At 39.7% G+C, this 21220-nt stretch overlaps 2 protein-coding genes across 3 annotated transcripts; one reads left to right on the top strand and one right to left on the bottom strand.

Moving 5' to 3' along the window:
* Nucleotides 1–264: 264 nt before the first annotated feature.
* LOC126375507 (carboxypeptidase B-like) lies at nt 265–6411 on the bottom strand. Its single transcript, XM_050022472.1, has 6 exons — nt 6280–6411; nt 4094–4303; nt 3250–3349; nt 2561–2683; nt 1784–1972; nt 265–1113 (listed from the first exon to the last, which is right to left on the bottom strand). The coding sequence occupies exons 1-6, from the start codon at nt 6348–6350 to the stop codon at nt 496–498; spliced, it is 1311 nt and encodes a 436-aa protein (XP_049878429.1). The 5' UTR covers nt 6351–6411; the 3' UTR covers nt 265–495.
* Nucleotides 6412–6620: 209 nt separating this feature from the next.
* LOC126375502 (carboxypeptidase B-like) lies at nt 6621–18360 on the top strand. Of its 2 annotated transcripts, none has more exons than XM_050022465.1 (7): nt 6621–6636; nt 9255–9342; nt 10839–11048; nt 15364–15469; nt 16383–16539; nt 17130–17284; nt 17721–18360. In XM_050022465.1, exons 2-7 carry the CDS (start codon nt 9278–9280, stop codon nt 18321–18323), a joined length of 1296 nt encoding a protein of 431 aa, XP_049878422.1. In that variant the 5' UTR covers nt 6621–6636; nt 9255–9277; the 3' UTR covers nt 18324–18360. The 2 variants fall into 2 exon arrangements, with proteins under 2 accessions (XP_049878422.1, XP_049878421.1); XM_050022464.1 differs by lacking the exon at nt 6621–6636 and adding an exon at nt 6765–6816.
* Nucleotides 18361–21220: the final 2860 nt, after the last annotated feature.

Raw genomic sequence — 21220 nt, 5'->3', positions numbered from 1 at the left:
GTCGATAAGAACTTAGTGGAGGTTGAAAATCACTGTTTGCCGAGGTTTTTTTGCAGCTTCTTTTCCCCGGGCATACAGGTTGAAGGGTTACTAATGAGGAAGTGCTATTAAGAGTAAGGGAAAAGAGGCAAATATTGAGAGAGAAAAAAAATGCTCCTAAAACAATGATAAAAAAAATGGATGTCCTTTGGAATTTGAGGTACGATTGTTGAGTTTGCACTTCCACAATACAGTGTTACCAAAAGTACGAAATAACATTGCAAATAAGAACAGTATTTATTTATTTATTTATTTATTTGTTGCATTTAAAAATATTTATTTTTAAGTAACATTATGTTTCGTATTTATCTGATTAAATAGTCAGTAATTTGCACCTATATATTTTCTCTTTATTTATTTATTTATTTGTTGCATTTAAAAATATTTATTTTTAAGTAACATTATGTTTCGTATTTATCTGATTAAATAGTCAGTAACTTGCACCTATATATTTTCTCAAAGTTGTCGTCTCATCATTTCTCTCTGTCTGAAAGTATTGGCTGCGTACCTGGCACCAGCTTTGATACCTTCCCAGGTCTCAAATCCAGCTTGCTCGATAAAGTCAGGGTCTACCAAGAAACCGTTGAGTGAATTCTGAATATTTCTATACGCAGGCAGCTCAAATGTGTACGAGTAAGTCGCTCCGACATCTTGGGCATAATCTTGTGCGCTACCTGAAGCTTGGTACAGCACCGAAGCAACGTTTCCAACAATATAATTCGGCTTCCAGCTAAGTTTTACGCTGTCAATTGTTTGTGCCATCAATACTCCATTGACGTGGATCAACAGACCGTTGGGGGGTAGGACACCGTTTCCGAAGCCATACAGGATCATACTGCCGAAGCTGTGGATGTCCAAGAAGAGTTCGATTCTGTCTCTGTGTTCGAGAATAATGTCTCTGATGGCGGCAGTTTCTGGTTCGGAGAAGGGGGCTCTGCCGTGGAAAGTGTCGGAGCAGACGCTGGAGCTAGAGGCAGTACCCCAGTTCTTGTCAAAGTTACGGTTCAGGTCTACCCCCATACACCAATTGCCGGTAATGTAACCAGTAGCACGGTTTTTCCTCCAGAAGCGACTCTGCAATGTGCAAATTGATTATTTAAGTGCTCGTAGTGTCCCAACCAAACAAAGAACAGTTTCAGAAAGTGATTTTGGATATTTTTATTTGTATAATAATATGATCTAATATGAAATACTTTGGGTTTTTGGTAACCAGGTGGCCTGAAAATGAGTATAGGGGTAACATAATTTGGGCGTGGACAAAAAGAAAACATTGAAAGTTATCGAGGATAGACGAGGTAAGATGATTGAACACTTAACAAGACACGACGAATTTATTAAAAACTTCATGGAAGGAAATATAAAGCGGAAAGAGAGGAAGAGGAAGACCAAGAAGAGCATACATGGAATAAATGAAAGAGAAGGTGAACATCGTGTCTTATAAAGAAATCAAAGAATTGGACTTCTTCTATCGTGTGGGTTGTGAGATGGATTACCAACCCCATCAATCCTGATTCTCCGGAAGTAAGATGATCCGTGCTTTGGAAGGCACGTTAAGCTGTTGGTCTCAGTTACTACTTACTGATGTAAGTAAGTAGTCGTTACATAAGCCATGTCACGGGCCTTTCCCGGCTCAATAGTAACCCTGACACCACCAGAATTGAACTTGAATATACAAGAATGGAGAGTGTTACACTGATAAAGACGTGGCTCTGGAATGATGATGATTATCAGTATAAATACTTACTGAAGTATGAGTGAATTCATAACCATCAGGGTTGGCGATAGGAATGATGATCCAATCAATATCGTTGACAATATCCTGTTCTGTCACATCAATGACGAGTTTCTCAATAGCATACAGTGTCGCTGCCAAGCCAATCCACTCGCGGCAATGGAGGAGGGATTCCATCATCACGACGGGTTTGCTCCGATCCTGTTAAGAATTGCAAAACATAATCAAAATTGATACTTAGGCCTTGTGTCATTCATCGTCTTCGAACTACTAGTTTCGCTTCCTCCTTCATTATGCGAATTCCTAACGATTGGACTTTTTTTCCTGCGTCATTGTTCCCTGTTACATAGAGGTTGTTATGTATGGCTACCTGTACATACTTGTACAAATTCATGATAATTTTAGTGACTTTTTTTCAATTATTTAATTTCAGTTTCGTACTTTTATGACAGAAAAATCCACTTGATAACTACGTACTCACAATAATGGTCTGAATCATCTCTCAAAATTTTCGGTACGATGTGACTAATTATAATTTGTATAATCGTAACCTGTATAATTTGGGGATTTTCAAGGTAAGAGTGAATAGGCGCTATTTGAATTTACGTGCTCCACCTTAGACCATATCGCTGCTGGATCGTCGTCAAACGCACACAAATCTTTTAATAAAATGGACTCTAAAAATGCTGAGCTGTGCTAAGCTCTTTCAAACCCCGGACACTTAGCTTGATTAATTTGACAGCCACCAGTAATACATGTCGCGCCGTGAGGAAGTTCTGTTATACAAACCTGGAAGTTACTTGTGGAAATCTTTAGGTATTTGATGTCGCGACCTTCGAAGCTCCTTCCAGCAGAGGCCACAGTCACTACATTTGGGAAACGTTGAGCCAACTCCACAAGATAGGCGTCGACCTAAAAAGAAGGGAGGAAGAATAAGAGAGGTAAAGGGCTTCGTGGGGTGTGGTTCATCTTAGTTCATCATGCGATAAATGTGCTTAGGGCTTATGTTAGGTTGTCATGTTATGTTCATCATCACTAATTTAAGGTCCACGCTCTTGTCTGCGTAACATTCTCTACTTTTTAGGGAACAATAGGGCAGTGGTTTCCATCTTGCCTTCTGCCCCGCAGTACTCTGTCTGACGCGAGTGTGATGGCGCCCAGAGTAGTCTATTTCAAAGCTGCACTAGAACTCCTGTTCTACGTCTCTGAATGGTACTGACAGATACTGCTGCCCTCTGTCAGGTTCCAGGTTACAGAATGCATGTTATGTTAGAATAACAGAAAACCCTCTGAACATGGCAATTCTTGAAAAGTCAATTCGTTGATTTCTATGGTAGATTACTTTTTTTATAATTTTACAAAGACTAAGATTGGTTCCGCGTTATCTGATCTGAAAGGGCCTAAAGTGGCCTTTTTAAATCCCCTGTTATAATATTATAATATCCATCGAACATAAAAGAAGGAAAAAGTTGACTAACCACATCATATCGGTGAATGCTATCAAATGGAAGACCAATAGATGATCGGTTGCTGCTTCTAGCCGCAGAGGACAACAAATTATCTTCCAATTCAAGCGACCTGAAAGATGAAAAAAAAAAACAAACATTCTTTTATATCTAAATAGTACTGTTTTAGCTATCACTTTTATTATTTAAGAAATTTTTGTGCGAAATATGATTCTAACTTTGAAAATGATGAATCATCATTATCTCCCCAGCATCATAACGTTTTTCACAGGGTCCGCTTAGCTAACCTGAAGGTCTAGCCTTCCAATCCACGAAGGGAAAACTAGCCCAATACATATCTCCAAAAAAAAAACATTTTTCGGGAAAGTGTGTTTCCTCACGATTCTTCCTTCATCGGTGAGGACGTGATACTAATTTATGATCCACACATGAATTCGAAAACAAATTCGTCAAACATTGGTTTACGCCTGTGCTGGGTTCGAACCTGCGACCTCAAAGTGAGAGGCAAGCATTCTACCAACTGGGCTACTACGGCTCCTGACTTACCTGAGTTTCATACAGATTTTCAACCCCATTTTACCTGCTTAGGGGTTGAATTCCGGAAAATACATTCTTAGTGACCTTTGTACTAAAAGGAACCTCCATCCAAATTTGAGAATCCTAGCACTTGTACTTTCTGAGATTTCGTGGTGAATGATTTGACATTTCGCTTAACCCTTTCACGGACAGAGACCATGGGTCATTGATGGCTCATAATAGGTAGTATGACACCTTGGATTCGAAACGTCCGTAGACGTTCTGTCCTTGAAAGTGTTAATATAGAAAAGCTTAAGTAGGAAAAAAATTAAAAACTTACTCTTTAATATTCTTCACAACAACATGGTATGTGATGCCAGCGTCGTCTAGGGTCTCTTGGAATTGTTGCTTCTGGTCCTTCGGTACTAGAATCTGACCTGGGCGCCCAGGCAACGCATGTGACCACACATCAACACCCAGCCGGTTTTCCAATCCATTGACCAACTGTGCCTGATCCACATTGTCTACGTCGACGCCGAATAACGAGTATCTGTCAAAAAAGTGCGTCAGTGTAAATGTGTCAGGATCGAAGCAAATGAATCATCATCATCATCAGGCCATTAAAATTTATCTCGAGCTCCTCCGTGCTTCGGAAGGCTCGTTGAGCCGTTGGTCCTGGCATTAGCAGTCGTTAATAACCATCAATCAGCACTGGGCCCGCGTGATGGTTTAAGGCCCGATCTCCCTATCCATCCATAGGGAAGGCCCGTGCCCCAGCAGTGGGGATGTTAAATGAATCATAATCATAATAATTTATTGCAAGTCACAGTTTTACATAGGTAGTATACAGGATATACCAGGTACATTGTGACGCCCTGCTAGGGTACAGCAACCTAAGCATAACATTTGACAAGTTCCATAATCTCTGCTTACCCCGGTGGGAAATAAATGTTGTAATGATGTAAAAAAAAAGAGTTTATTTATGTGTGATCTTCTTCTATCGTGTGGGTTGTGAGGTGGATTACCAACCTCATCAACCCTGGTGTCAGGGTTATTTATTAAGACTACTTACTTACATCAGTAAGCAGTTCAACACACATTCTCGTAAAATAGCTCTTACTGCACCGCTTACCGCACACGTGATTTTTTTATTACATTATCGCACTAGTTAATTTAATTCAGAAATAAATATTTACATCTTATCGTGTGGGTTGTGAGATGGAATACCAACCTCATCAACCCTGGTGTCAGGGTTATTACTGAGCCGCCAAAGGCTCCTGACATGGCTCATGTAACGACTACATAATTACATCAGTAAGTAGTAACTGGGACCATCGGCTTAACGTGCCTTCCGAAGCACGGATGATCTTATTTTCGAACAATCAGGTAATCAGCCTGTAACGCCCTAACCAAACTAGGGATCACAAAATGATTTTTGTGATATGTCCCCACCGGGATAAGAACTCGGGGCCTCCGTATCGTGAACCCAACGCTCAACCACTGGACCACGGAGGCCGTTACAATATTTACATGAAAATGATAAATCAAAAAAAATATTTCTAAGATGTTTATTTTTGTTAACAAATTAATATTTAATCATTGGTAGGCTGATTTTGGTTAAGATAAGATAGTATACTTATTAAATATTTTTGTTTTCAAGAAGTAGGGTTTTTACAATCACAATATGACGTATCAAGCCGACACTCATGTAGGCAAATTACGTGCTAATTACTTAAGAAATTAATTATTGACGAATTATTTGATTAATATTATCTTTAGATAAAAGCAAAAATTAAAGATAAAGGTTTGGGTTATTTTAATAGTTTCCAGTTGTGACCAGTTATGATAATAATATTTAATCATATTAATCAAAGGTTTTGTACTTATTATATGTACACATATATACATAAAGACAATATATGTATAATATGTGTGTATGTATAAAGTAAATTGAATAAGAATAATTTTATAAGTAACCTATTTCATCTATTTGAAGTATTTAGAACTTTGTTCAATCCAAAGATTCCCAATATAGGATACTTAGTGATGAGATAGGATACTTAGACTCCAAGCCAAGCCAATAGCAATGGCCATCCAAGCCAATGTACTTAGTCACCAAGCTAAGCCAATAGCCATGGCCATCCTAGTCAATATATTATGTTACTTAGTGATGAGATGTCACTAAATTTTACACAAATATCATCATCATCATCACCAACCCAATAACGTCCCCACTGCTGGGGTACGGGTCTTCCCTATGGATGGATAGGGAGATCGGGCCTTAAACCACCACGCGGGCCCAGTGCGGATTGGTGGTTATTAACGACTGCTAATGCAGCCGGGACCAACGGCTTAACGTGCCTTCCGAAGTACGGAGGAGCTCGAGATGAAAACCTATGACCGGCCTTTGCGAAAGTTGCTTAACCTCAACAATCGCAGCTCCTCAATACTACACAAATATAAATAGCTGTTTCTTTTTTTATAAAAAAAGTGTTTTTTTTTCTAAGTATAGGTATTTAAACTTACCCATCATATTCTTCATGTTTTGCAAACACAATGTAAAAAGATAGACAGAAAATAAAAATGGATTTAAACATTTTGACCAATTATACTAACTGGCCAAATGTTTGAAATTAAAACGTAATCATTACTTTTCATGACTTTATAGAAAATGTATTATCATGGATAATTCCAGACGATAAGCGAACGCATTAAATATTAAGACACTCTTCTTAGTTTATTATAAAAAGATTAACAGATAGGATAGTATGCGATAGCATTATGAAAGTTACAAAATGTCGTATCGACATTTACTAAGTCTCTGTGGTTATATGGCACACTAGCTTGCATCTCAAACGCCGGTTCGAACCCCTTACAGGAATTGTACCAATGAGTTATTAATTTATCTTAAGTGCAGTTTTCACTAACATGGTTGGCTCGACCATTACCTAACACGTTGGTCTAACACAATAAATTTCATTTCATTTCAAATCTCGGTGAGGTGTACCCACTTAGATCGCCTTACGATGGATGTACCTCTGACTACCCTATTAGGATATAGTCGTGAGTTTGTGTTATGTTCTATATCAACATTTCGTTATAAAGTCGTGGTGATTGCAGCTGACATCTCGTAATTTAATTATAAGTTACACCTGTCATTTTCTTATCCGCCGAAAAGAAAAGGGACGGATGATTGGCAGCTGTTCAAATCATCCATGGAAAGCCCCTTGCGATAGCAGAGAACGAAAGAAGCTGTTGGCCAGACTGCATCCGAGGTCTTTTCCGGTCGTAGTGAACCTCCGTTCCATCGGGTATAGGAGGGAACGAGGGAGCGAACCTGTGCCTGCGCAACCACTTGTGCACTAAAATATATCTCGTGTATATAAATTCGTCTTTTTTTGGGGTTATGTATACGTTTTTACAATAAAATACCAGATAATATTTTAAATTTGTCAGAAAATAAATTTAAATCTCATGTGAAACTTAGGTACTTTATGTAAAAAAGCTTATTATAAGATTAATGTCTACCTAAATGATAAAAATGTCTGGTATTGAATATGTTCCTCTAGTTATTAAATAACTTGTAATGTATACCCTTATTTGTTTTTAAAAGATGTGTTGCTGTTGCAGTTTCTTGTCATTTCTTCTCCTCAGCCAGAAATGACGTAAATTCAAAAATGTTACATTGACCTTCAACAAGTTAATCCATGATAATTACGTTGAATAATGAATAATGAGGAGCTCAGTGGCGCAGCGGTAAACGCGCTCGGTCTGCGATTGTTGAAGTTAAGCAACTTTCGCAAAGGCCGGTCATAGGATGGGTGATCACAAAAAAAAAGTTTTCAGCTCGAGCTCCTCCGTGCTTCGGAAGGCACGTTAAGCCGTTGGTCCCACCAATCCGCACTGGGCCCGTGTGGTGGTTTAAGGTCCGATCTCCCATCCATAGAGAAGGTCCGTGCCCCAGGTGATTCTGATTTCTGATTTATAACTGGCTTTGATAATAATAATAATACGCAACCGGGAACGACTTGAACCCCGCGCCTGTAGTGCGTAAGCGTACATACGTCAAGATAAATTAACACAAATCTTATCAGCGATATCGTTTTGGTGTTTATCAGTAACTTAACTAAATATTGCCCGCGACTGCGCTTAAGTGGTTTGCGTTCCACAGTTCTCATTAGGTACACTTTTTTCGTCGATAAAAATTACTTTTTATTTGTAAATAACATTATTTTCGAAAAAAAAAAATAATTCGAAGAAAATTCTGATTAGGACGAGGCATGAACTCGCAGCTCTTGTCAAGCCGGGTCGGACGTTTTAACCACTCAGCGGCGTCGGCTTAATGACATAGATCGATAGAATTTCGCATGGACAGGAGGAGGACCTGGTGGTGTAATGGGTAACACGCTCGTCCCGACTTGACTAGAGCTGCGGGTTCAAGTCACAAAAAAAAAAAAATTCAAAATTGGCTTACAAAGTTAGCGCTTTTTGAACGTCAAAAAATTAAATTACATAATGGTGCTAATTCCTGTAAATACCATCTAATTTTATTTTAAGTTATATCTGTCATTTTTTTATCCGCCGAAAAGGAAAGGGACGGGTAATCGACAAGCATAAAATTTATGGAATACACGTCAATTTTAAGCACAAATCTAAACCAACCGTCTAAAAATTTTACGTCCGTCAATAACCCGACACAGTTAAGTAGACAGCACGTCAAACGGATTGCATACCAGCGACGTACCTTTTGATTCGCCCGGGTTATTCATTCATTTACTCATTCTTCCTAAAATTAAGAGCTGTGAAACATCCGTCCCTTTCCTTATCGACGGATATGAAAATGACGGATATAACTTAAAATAAAATTAGGCGGTGTCTGCAGGAATGGGGGCCATTATGTAACTAGCTGTAAAGCTACTACCACATCGGAATCTGTAAAGCTGAGGGAAAGACGTCCCGTCCGAGTCATCGTCATCTCTCTACCGTTATCCCGTTTTCCACGGCGTCCGCTTATCTAACTTGAAGATTTATCAGGTCCTGTTTTTACGGAAGCGACTGCCTGTCTGACCTTCCAACCACATCAAAAAAAAAATGCAAACAAAACAACTTTAGTACAGTCCGCCGTGAAAGTGTAACTTTTTTTGGACGTGACTTATTGTAGATTTGCCGCAGATGGCATTACCTACTTGGCCGGACAAATGGGGAGCGCTAAGGACTCTCAACCGGTACAAAATTTAAGACAACAGGCCTGAGTTGCACTGAGGGGGCGTCGTCTGAGAGGAAGTATATTTGAAAGAATTAATCGACCCTAGTGGGTCGATAGCGATAAGCGCTGATTGAGGGAAATCGTCGACCACGTCGGCGGGGTCGGTATCGGGGTCCTGACGTGTTTGGTGTCGCGAAGAAAGTGTAACAAACAAACAAACCCACTTTCGTTTTTTTTTTGTAACATTAGTAAGATTTTTTATCAGCTGTAACAGTTTATAACATCAACATTGTAGTGATTGAGAGCGCATTTGACATCATGAAGTTGTTGGTGCTGGTTCTTCTAGCTACGGCGGTGCTCGCCAAGCACGAGATATACCAAGGGTAATTATACTTCATATTCATCTTCTCTATATATACATACAAAAACTATATATATACAGGGTGTAAGTGACATCGTAACGAATACTGAGAGGGCTGATTTAGCTCATTATTCTGAGTTAATATCAAGTGGAATCTTCGATCGCAAAAGTATAGAATTGAAAATAATTAAAAAAATACTAAAAAAAAATCATGAATTTTGCGACGGAAAATTCCACTTAATTTTAACTCAGAATCATGGTCTGAATCATCCCCCTCAGTATTCGTTACGATGTCACTAACACCCTGTATATATAAACACTCAGTGAAAAGCAAACAAAGCTCGGGGGAAAACGCGGATAGGTGGTTAGTTAAATTTGCGATGGATGTACCTCTGACTACCCCAATTGGGATAAAGTCGTGAGCTTATGTTATTACTGTGGTCTTCTTCTTGCTATCGACCAACTACAGTCGGCCGTTCTTCCAAATTCTTTCATATATAATCCTCTGTTGAGGCTTGAGCCGAGCGTCCGCAACTGGGCACTCTCAGGCCAGGATTACCAACCTCATCAACCGGGTTACTATTGAGCCGCCAAAGGCCCCTGACATGACTCATGAGGACTTTTTAATTGTAAAACTTTAATCAATAAGCATAGGTATAAGTACCTTGTCCATAGTAATAAGCATAGTTAAGGATTTTTTCATGTAAGTTTTTCTAGAATATGACTAATTAGTCGAAGGGGTCGCCCGTATCACATAGCGAGGGCCTTGACGGCTTCTGGTCTAACATTATACAATTACATAAACATAACATAACATAACAATTATTTTTAAGGCATGCAACCGGACATGACTCATGTAACGACTACTTACTTACATCAGTAGGTATGTAGTAACCGGGACCAACGGCTTAACGTGCCATTTGCCTGATCTAGTAGTTAACAGAACATGCGGCTAATCAACAGTAATACACTTAAGAAAAATGTATTTAAGTACCATTTGATTTTGGATTTGTGCACGGTTAATTGCAATAGGCTCGCCTCCTATGGCATAGGACTTAAACACAGCGTAAACACACCCCTGCCGTCTTATTGCAGCTTCTTTTCCCAGGCTATACAGGTTGTGAGAAGCTGCAGTAGTTTTAGGCGGATGAGACGTTATGTAAAAATGTCAATTTTAAGTGTACTTAACTATGTTATTAACTGAGTAAAGATATTGATTTTTGGTACAAACTTGATGCTATGCTCTATAGTTAAATTACCACTGACATACTATAAACAAAAAGACTCATATTCGCTCGAGTTTTTTTTTAAGAAGCGTCCGGACTGTGTTTTTATTAGGTATAAATTAAGTTATGTAGATAGTATCAGTTCGTTCCCTCAAATTAGGATATTATGGCTTTTCAAATAAAGTGCAATATCGGCTGTACAGTGTCGTTACACGCCGTCGCTTGTGATAAGATGCGTCGTGGACACTTTTATATAGAGATTGGTTGTCTAATGTTACCAACTTCTTTTCAGGTGGAAATCCTATTATCTAGGACCCTCAACCACCGTGCAGCTTAGCACCTTAGCGACCTTATTCGACCAATATGAAGTAGATGTTCTCTCACACCCTGTACTCCAGAGGGAAGGAGTGGTCCTGGTCAAACCAGAATTCCAAGGACCCTTTACTAAGGCTTTGGATACAGTGGGCATTAACTACAGAGTACACGCCGATGATGTCAAAAAGTAAGTACATACATACACCCTAAGGTTGCCTGCCGGGTCTGCATGACAACCGCGGCGCGCGCGACGCGAATTATATCGAGCGCTTATAAACGATACGAATGCAATCTGCGTAGATGGACGTCAAACGGCTATTGGTCGAAGGCGTCGATATAATTCGCGCCGCGCGCGTCGCGGTTATCGTGCAGAGCCTACTGGATGAAATTGCTATTAAAGCAATAAGGGCTTCACCGTCTACAATAGTCGAGCGAAAAGAATTAAAAACGCACTGGTGCGAATTCTGTACCGGATGTCGAACTGGTGCTCCCCGTTAGAGAAGCAATCCATCTAGCGTAGGTACTTGCTACTATTAAATATAACGACTTGTTAAGTACAATTACATTATATCAATTTATTAAGAAATAGATATTCGATTTGGATATATTTGGTTGAATATGATGAATATAAGGAGCGGAAAAATAAAACGGCATCGTTCTTGCTACTCCGTTTTGTTTCTATATTTTTTTATGATAAAATATGTGGCCAGCTAGCTAAATTGAATCAGAATCAGAATCATTTATTCAACGTAATTATCATGGATAAACTTGTTGAAGGTCAATGTAACATTTTTGAATTTACGTCATTTCGCAAGGTGTTATGGCTGAGGAGAAGAAATGACAAGAAACTGCAACAGCAACACATCTTTTAAATCAATGAGGGTACATTACAAGTTATTTAATAACTAGAGGAACACATTCAATACCAGACATTTTTATCAATTGTTACACCCCGTTTTCACTAGATGGCGCTTATCTGTGACAATTTATTTGCGAGAACACAGAAATATGCAAAAATATTGATTAAGTATATTTCATTAAAGTTAATACTTTACTACCTAACATTAATACACTCTGGCGCAGGATAATCCGGACAATGACCTGTACAGGTGTTCGGTGGCCAAATTCACTGATGCGGCATTTCGCTATTGTTGTCGTTAAAAAAAAATAGTAGGCGCCATAGTCCCCCATAGCTCCAGTATCCCGGTTCACTAACCCCCAACCCAATAGCTCAGTTTCCTTTGTTGCTATAATCTGCAATAGTCCTACACGAACCGGGGATTGTCTTTGGGTGCGCTCCCATAGTGCATACAGGGATAATCGCCGGTTGGTGTCACGCAACATTTAGATTAAATTATCTTAAGGGGCCTCTACGTGTTGGCTTCGGCCCCATGCACGCCTTCCAAAAGTCCGGGACTCCATAGGCCCGAGATATGGAAACGACATACAAATAATAATAGTTTTGTCTTATATGTGTTCGTTTCAATCGAATTGGTTTTTATTGTAATGGCTGAATGTAAAACAGTACAAAAAAAAAAAAAAAACAATATCACCTATGTGGATATAAATACCTCTGTGCATTAATGGCATCCTTAAAAAAAAAAAAGAAAAATTTCAATAGCTTCAATGCACGGTACAAATTAGATACGTGAAAACACAGAAGCCAGGGTTGTGACGTTCATTAGCAAAGTGATGTAATCAGTCGAGATTAGACCTATCGATTCTTTTCTATCAACACTACTTAGTTCATTCGGCAGTGGATGTCCTCTTGACTAGCCCAAATAAGAATACAGTCGTTAGGTTTAAAATCTATTTTTTATTAAGAAGTCATGTTTTAATGAGGGCTACGCTTTCTAGGCAACGTTCCTCAGTAACAATATAGATGGCGCTGTACAGATTTTCCTTCGTTTAACCTTCTAATTTCATGGATTATTATCATTATCATCAGCCTATTAACGACCCCACTGCTGGGGCACGGGCCTTCCCTATGGATGGATAGGGAGATCGGGCCTTAAACCATCACGCGGGCCCAGTGCGGATTGATGGTTATTAACGTCTGCTAATGCAGCTGGGACCAACAGCTTAACGTGTCTTCCGAAGCACGGAGGAGCTCGAGATGAAATCTTTTTTTTGTGGTCACCCATCCTATGACCGGCCTTTGCGAAAGTTGCTTAACTTCAACAATCGCAGACCGAGCGCGTTTGCCGCTGCGCCACCGAGTTCCTCAATTCATGGATAACAGATATGTATCTTTTATCTTTGTGTTTGGGTATAAACGATCACCCTTTTATTGCACCCAAGCACAATTACATCTTCTACCAATTATTATACTTACTGATCAAAATAAAGAGAATTAAATATAAGTAGCAACATAATTCTGCACATAATGTCATCCAATTCATCATCAGCCGTATGACGCCCACTGCTGGGCATAGGCCTCCCCCAAGGATCTCCACGACGATCGGTCCTGCGCTGCCCGCATCCAGCGGCTTCCCGCGACCTTCACCAGATCGTCGGTCCACCTTGTAGCGGGCCTACCCACTGAGCGTCGTCCGACACGTGGTCGCCATTCTAGAACCTTTCCGCCCCATCGGCCATCGGTTCTCCTCGCTATGTGTCCTGCCCACTGCCACTTTAGCTTTGCAATTCTCCGAGCTATGTCGGTGACTTTAGTTCTCCTGCGGATCTCCTCATTTCTGATTCGATCGAGCAGGGAAATACCGAGCATAGCTCTCTCCATTGCCCGCTGAGCGACCAATCCAGTCATCCAATTATCAAGCAAAAATTATTTTTACATAAGATTCTGCCATTACAATGTATTTTGGATTTTTTTTTTTTTTTTTTCAATAATTACGTACTTACTCAAATAATGAGAGAATAGATAATTATCACGTTAAAGTTGTACAACGCCATCTACATATATTGTTTTTGGTTAACGTAGCCTGAAATATCCCTCAATACATGGAAAAAAACATCAATCATTAAATATTCAAGATAATTGTGATATGTTTTGAAACAAAGATTAAGTATGTCATATTAATTAATCTAAAAGAATTGCTGATTACCGTTAATTAGGTACATATTTGGCGTTGACTCTGGTATGTAACTAATTAATGATAAATTTAAAGTTAAGATAAGAGAAGCTTGTGCGGATTTTATTATGTATGATTTGAATATGCTTTCCCTTATTTTTTTATTTTTTTTTGAATATGAATGTTGGTACTGACGAAGCCTGTGGTGGATTTACATTCTGTTTTTAGGGTTCCGTAGCCTAATGGCAAAAAACGGAACCCTTATAGATTCGTCATGTCCGTCCGTCCGTCCGTCCGTATGTCACAGCCACTTTTCTCCGAAACTATAATAGCTATACTGTTGAAACTTGATAAATATGTGTATTCTGTGAACCGCATTAAGATTTTTATGCAATGATAGAAAAAAAAAAACAATAAATTTTGGGGGTTCATACATAGAACTGAAACTCAAAAAAAATTTTTTCATCAAACCCATATGGTGTGGGGTATCTATGGATAGGTCTTCCAAAATGGTATTGAGGTTTCTAATATCATTTTATTCTAAATTACTTTTATATTATGTTACTTGCTGTTACGGAACCCTTCATGGGCGAGTCCGACTCGCACTTGGCCGCTTTTTTTATTATAATTATTTCTGAATAAAAGATAAATTGATATACATAAAGATACAGTGATAAATATTTAAGATTCAAACGTGAATTCGGTAACAATTACGGAAATGTTTTAGGCCTTTGTTGGGATGCAAACTTGCGACGTCATAGTGAGAGTGAAGCGTTCTTCCACTGGGCTACCACGGCTTTTTTAACAAGAAGAGGACGTAACTTCAGACCCAGAGTAAACCTGACGAAAAATAGGAAGGATTTATTACATTTTTTATTGTTTGTAGGTTCTCTAGACCTTCAAGTAGTGGCAAAAAGGTGTAGAGCTCATTTAGTTTAGTATATCTATGACAAAAATAATAATTTCGATCACCGCTACACTTACGACATCTATTGTTGAGGGTCCCAATACCCTTAAGGTAGCAATCAAAGCCTATATACGTCCCAGTGCTAGGCACAGGCCTCCCCTAAATCAACGGGAGGGAGTATGGAGCATACTCCACCACGCTGCTTCAATGCGGATCGGTGGAGGTGTTTTTACGGCTAATAGCCGGGACGAACGGCTTAACGTGCCCTCCGAAGCACAGAATCATCTCACTTTTTCGGACAATCAGGTGATTTAAGCCTGAAAAGTCCTTACCAAATAAAGGACAGTCTCACAAAGTGATTTCGACAAAATAAATGTCCCCATCGGGAATCGAACCCGGACTTGCAAATCGTGAGCCTAACGCTCTAACCACTAGACCACGGAGGCAGTTGGAGTGGCTGTTGGTTGGAGGCTGGAAGTCACTCATATATTTTAATATTACAGATGGAGGCTCTTTCTATCCTGATATGGACGTGACTTAAAGTGTGTTTATTTACATTTTAGAGCCCTCGATATCGACGATGAAAATATCGCCAAAAAGAAACAGCAGTCCAGAACAAGGAACAATGGTGCTCAACTGCCTTACGATAATTACCAAGAATTGGATGTGGTAAGTCACCTTTTTTTTTAAAGATCATGTCTCCCTAGCATTATCTCGTTTTCCACAGAGTCCGCTTATCAAACCTGAAGATTTGACAGGTCCGGTTTTTACAGAAGCGGCTGCCTGCCTGACTTTCCAACCCGCGAAGGGATAATCAGCCTAATACAACTTAGGTCACATAAAGAAAGCTTGATGAGGTGTGGGTACTTAGTTAGTCTTACGGTGGATTTACCTCCGGTTACCCCATTGGGATATATCGGAGGCTTATGTTAAGGTCATAATATATAGAAACAATCTTATAAAATAAAAATATAAGTTTATTTATTTTATTTATTTATGGTCACCAACAGAGTTAACAACAATAAATAATACATTACAAGTTACATATATATAAACAAGAGTAATTGTTACCCTAATTATAGGTGACAACGGCATGCAAAATTAACTACAGCAAAGATAGCTTAAATGAGAAAAAAAAAGAAGGCTAAAAGCGCATCACGCTTGCACAGCTTAGGCCATTTACACTTAAAAACAGACACATTTGTTGTTATTTATAAATATAATAGTTTAAAAATTCAAAACCGGAAAAATCACGCTTTAAATAAAAAGTATGAAACAAGGAAATAGGTATATTTCTCTGAAATTCTTCCGAACAGTGTGATGTTTGGAAGATGGCTGTGGTCTTAATTTTATTTGAATTTCTTTTTTTTATGTTGAACTTACCTCTGACTACCCCAATCAGGAATATAGTCGTCTCTTCTATCAAGTCGGTGGTGTGGCGGAGTACCAACCTCATCAACCCTGTTGTCAGGGTTACTATTGAGCCGCCAAAGGCCCCTGACATGGCTCATGTATTGACTACTTACATATAATACTTAATATAGTCATAAGCTTATATTATGTTTTTTTTTTACAATTGCAGATTTATGAGTACCTCAGAAATGTAGCAGCGAAGTATCCGGATACCGTAACCTTGGTACAGCCAGCGAGCACCTTCGAAGGGCGCCCTATGTACTACCTGAAGATTTCCACCACTAACTTCGAAGACGAGTCAAAGCCTGTTATTTTTATTGACGGAGGTAAATTATACGTCCTCGTAACAGGGGGGGTTAAAAAAGCCACATCTAAGCAATACATCTAAAAAAAAAGATTGCAATACATAAAGTTCATACATAAAGTTCTTGCACCCTAAGGTTGCCTGGAAGAAATTGTGCTTATTTTATTATTAAGTACATGTCCTTTACTTATGTCTTTGTGCAATAAAGAATTATTGATTGATTGAAAAAATCATGAATTTTGCGACGAAAAATCCTACTTAATATTAACATAGAATCATGGTTTGAATCATCCCCCTCAGTATTCGTTACGATGTCACTAACACCCTGTATTATCCAGCAGCCTTATGCCATGCAAGCTTGAAAAAAAATTATTAGCTTGGCCCAAATTTTGTACCAGGTGCGAGCCATCAGCACTCCCTATTTTTCAATTGTGATAAGCAGTAAAAAAGGAATATTGCATTTGACATATACGCATAATAAAACTAAGTGCACATTGCGTCAACAAATGTCGAATAGCAATATTGTTATTGGATCTCTTGGGTAGTTTTCACTAACATGGGTGCACCTTTGACTATCCCGCGAGCTTATGCTATGTTATCTCTTGGGTTCAGGTATCCACGCCAGAGAATGGATTAGCCCTCCATCGGTCACCTGGGCTATTCACAAGCTAGTGGAAGATGTCACAGAACCTGATCTTCTGGAGAGATTCGACTGGATCCTGCTACCGGTTGTCAACCCAGACGGTTACAGCTTTACCTTCAGCCATGTAAGTTACGCGCCCAAAGCATAAATGAAGTCCGTTTGTACATAGCCGTTGGAGTAGACAAAGACCACGGAATTCCACCAAGTACGTCCTGACGCACCACTTTGGCTTCTTCCACTCTCATCAGCTAAGAGTACCCTTGACCAGGCTCTTCTTTAAAACATCCTGGATCTGGTCCCCTGACATGGCCCTTGTAACGACTACTAACTTACATCAGCTTACAGTAACCGGGAACAACGGCTTGACATGCCTTCCGTAGCACGGATCATCTTACTTTCGGACAATCAGGTTATAAGCCTGTAATGTCCTAATGTAGTGATCACAAAATGATTTTTGTGATTTGTTGAACCCGGGACCTCCGGATCGTAAGCTTAACGCTCAAACCACTGGTCCACGGAGGCCGTTAGTTTTGTCTATTGAAAAAAATATTCTCTTTCAGAGTCGTTTCTGGCGCAAGACTCGTTCAACCGACCAGCACAGCCTGAGCTACCTCTGTCCAGGAGTCGATGGTAACCGCAACTATGACTTCGCGTGGAACACCGTTGGCACCAGCAACAACCCCTGCACAGACATATTCGCTGGTGGTAGTCCCTTCTCCGAAGTCGAGACCAGAGTGGTTCGGGATATCCTCCAAGAGTACCTTCACAGGACCGCATTGTACCTAACCATGCACAGTTATGGAAGCATGATCCTTTATCCTTGGGGACATGATGGGTCCTTGTCCCATAATGCGTTTGGACTCCAAACTGTAGGCGTCGCTATGGCTGAGGTAATCGACTCAAAATCACTGCCTAACTTCCCGAAATATATTGTTGGCAATTCCGCTCTGGTGCTCAACTATGCTGCTTCCGGGGCTGCAGAGGATTACGCTCACTCTATTGGAGTTCCCCTGAGTTACACCTATGAACTGCCTGGTCTCAGTTCTGGCTTTGAAGGCTTCCATCTAAACCCTATATACATTGAACAGGTGGTCCAAGAGACTTGGGATGGTATTGTGGTTGGTGCAAGAAGAGCTGGTGACTTGTTCCCGGGGAGAAAATGATATATTTAGTTATATATAATTAAATTTTTTAACGTAATGCTGTTTTTTATTATGCACTAGTGGTCTTGGCAGACAAGATACTGCTCTGGTTGACGCTTCTCCTTCTTATCGTGTGGGTTGTGAGATGGAATACCAACCTCATCAACCCTAGTATCAGGGTTAATACTGAGCCGCTAAAGGCCCTTAACATGGCTCATGTAACGACTAGTGATCAGCCAGTAATGTCCTAACTCAAACTAGGGATCACAAAGTGATTTTTGTAATATGTCTCCACCGGGATTTGAACCCGGGGCCTCCGGATCGTGAGCCCAACGCTCAACCACTGGACCACGGAAGCCGTTAAAAGTAATCTGTAAAAACTGTCTTAGTGACTTCCATAAAATATTATGTTAGCTATCAAAACAGGCTGCTTTCAACGTAGTAATTTTGACTATTTCCGTTGAAACAGACAATAATCTTTACGAGATGTTGACAATAAACGTCTAGTGGCATACCTACTCTATGAATAGTTTTCTACAGTGTTACCAGACTTATGAAATCATATCAAATATAAAAAAAGGTGAAGGTCGCGGGAAGCCGCTGGATGCGGGCAGCGCAGGACCGATCGTCGTGGAGATCCTTGGGGGAGGCCTATGCCCAGCAGTGGGTGTCGTACGGCTGATGATGATGATGAAAAAAAGGATTTTCTTACACAGTTTCATGCGTAAAACGAGAGTAGCTATTAGCAGTTTATCTTTGCTCGGAAGTACTTACGGAGTAAGGCGGCACACAAACAGACCTAGAAACTATTCTAATGTGAAATGTTCCCGCTGGGAATCGAACCTGGGACCTCCATCGCGAGACTGCGCTTTAAACTTTAGACTACCTTTCGATTAAGAGATTCGAAGCTTTGATTTTGCGATCAAATAATTACAGTAATTTTACGGTGATAAGATTTTGATAAAATTATATCTAGTCGGTTTGCGATACGAGTATAGTCTTTAATGTGGGTAGTTATATTGTTTTGTTTAGTTTGTTTACTTCACCGCTGAGCACGTGATAATAATTTATGATCCAAACATAAATTCAATAACAAATTCGAAAGTTGGCTTAAGCCCGTGCTGGGTACGAACCTGTGACCTCCCAGTGAGAGTCGAGCGTTATACCAACTGGGCTACCACGGCTTTTTTGATGATGTACTTGCCAAAAAAAGTATAAAAATGTGTATGTAGGTATAAGTTATAGCGTTGGCAACACCAACTTGAAGTGTTTATGTCTCCGGAGCCTATAAAACATTGCGGTTTTCGGCTTGGCTATTGTTTTCTTAACTTTCAAGTCGAGTGTTCACAAGAAGAAGTAATTATCATCATGGCTCTGAAGATGTAAGTAGCCCATACGACCTTGATTAGTACAGTCATGAGCAATATAATGTACCCACTTTAGGACTCTGTCGCACAAACATATTTGACATTTAGTGAGACTTACAGTTCAATTTGTCAAAAAAAGTTAATGTGACATGGTATCAAAGTGTATACAATATATTTATGCTCGTGACCGTACGCCCTTGACTTCGTCGGCGCGATATAAACAGCCTATATACGTCCCATTGCTGGGCACAGGCCTTCCCTCAATCAACCGGAGGGGGTATGAAGCATACTCCACCACGCTGCTCCAATGCGGGTTGGTGGAGGTGTTTTCACGGCTAATAGCCGGGACTAACGGCTTAACGTGCCTTCCGAAGCACGGAATCATCTTACTTTTTCGGACAATCAGGTGATTCAAGCCTGAAAAGTCCTTACCAAACAAAGGACAGTCTCACAAAGTGATTTCGACAATGTCCCCATCGGGAATCGAACCTGGACCTCCAGATCGTGAGCCTAACGCTCTAACCACTAGACCACGGAAGCTGTTATGGAGTGTATATGGTATGTGGTAGTTCTAGTCTTATGCTTCTATTTAAAAAAAAATAACAAAGTTTCTTTAGTACTCATTCACGTCATTTGAGGAACTCTTTCGTGAAATCGTGTTTCTAAATTCAAAACTATAAAATTTCATATTCATACAAACTTTCAGGCACTTTTTTAACCTTTTAGGGGATGAATTGTTAAAAGTACCTATTGAGTTCTCCCTTGTGTCATTTAAGGAACCTTTGAGATTTGAGTGGGACATGATTCCAATTTTAAAACTGACAAAGTTTCATAGAAGTTTTGAACTCCGTTTCTACATTAGGTTTTTCACTAAATTCCGTCTTAGTTAGCACCTACGTTCTAGAAGGAACCCCAATGCAAAAATGAACTCCAAGCATTTGTAATTTCTGAGATTTCGTGATGCGTGCATGTATCAAGCCACACAGCCGGGGGCCTGTTTAATAAAACTTACAATTGTAAATTACAATGACAATTTGAAGTACATTGCGGAGTGTGTGATCACGAATATTTTGCAGTTTCATATTAGCTACGTAATGAACACCAAATCGTCGTTGTAATTTACAATTGTAAGTTTCATTAAACAGGTCCCAGGTAGGAGGGCACAGTAACATATATTCGTTTTTAATTTTCACTTTAACAAATATTTTTGGTAACTCCTTTTAAGTAAAAAGTATACCTGTAGTAGGAGTATCCGCTCTTGCAACAGTCATTATTTAATATCAGGTTTGACAGAATGAAAAATAGGAAAAAATTAAAAAGAAAAGTAAGACAAGTAAGAAAAATTAACACACGTCATTTTTGTGTGTCACTCTCACTTCCTATTGTGTATGGATGTGTATGTGTGTGTACGTATGTGTGAGAGTAACAGTGTGGCTTTGTAATATCAGTTGCCAGAATTCCCCTCCGTGGCCACTTCAGTCGCTCCCTCAGTATTCGTTACGATGTCTCTTACACCCCGTGCATATACGTGCAGGTAGCCGTACGGGTACG

The sequence above is a fragment of the Pectinophora gossypiella genome, chromosome 19, assembly GCF_024362695.1.
Source record: "Pectinophora gossypiella chromosome 19, ilPecGoss1.1, whole genome shotgun sequence".
NCBI classification, from domain to species: domain Eukaryota; kingdom Metazoa; phylum Arthropoda; class Insecta; order Lepidoptera; family Gelechiidae; genus Pectinophora; species Pectinophora gossypiella.
This window is presented reverse-complemented; position numbering and strand designations above follow the sequence as displayed.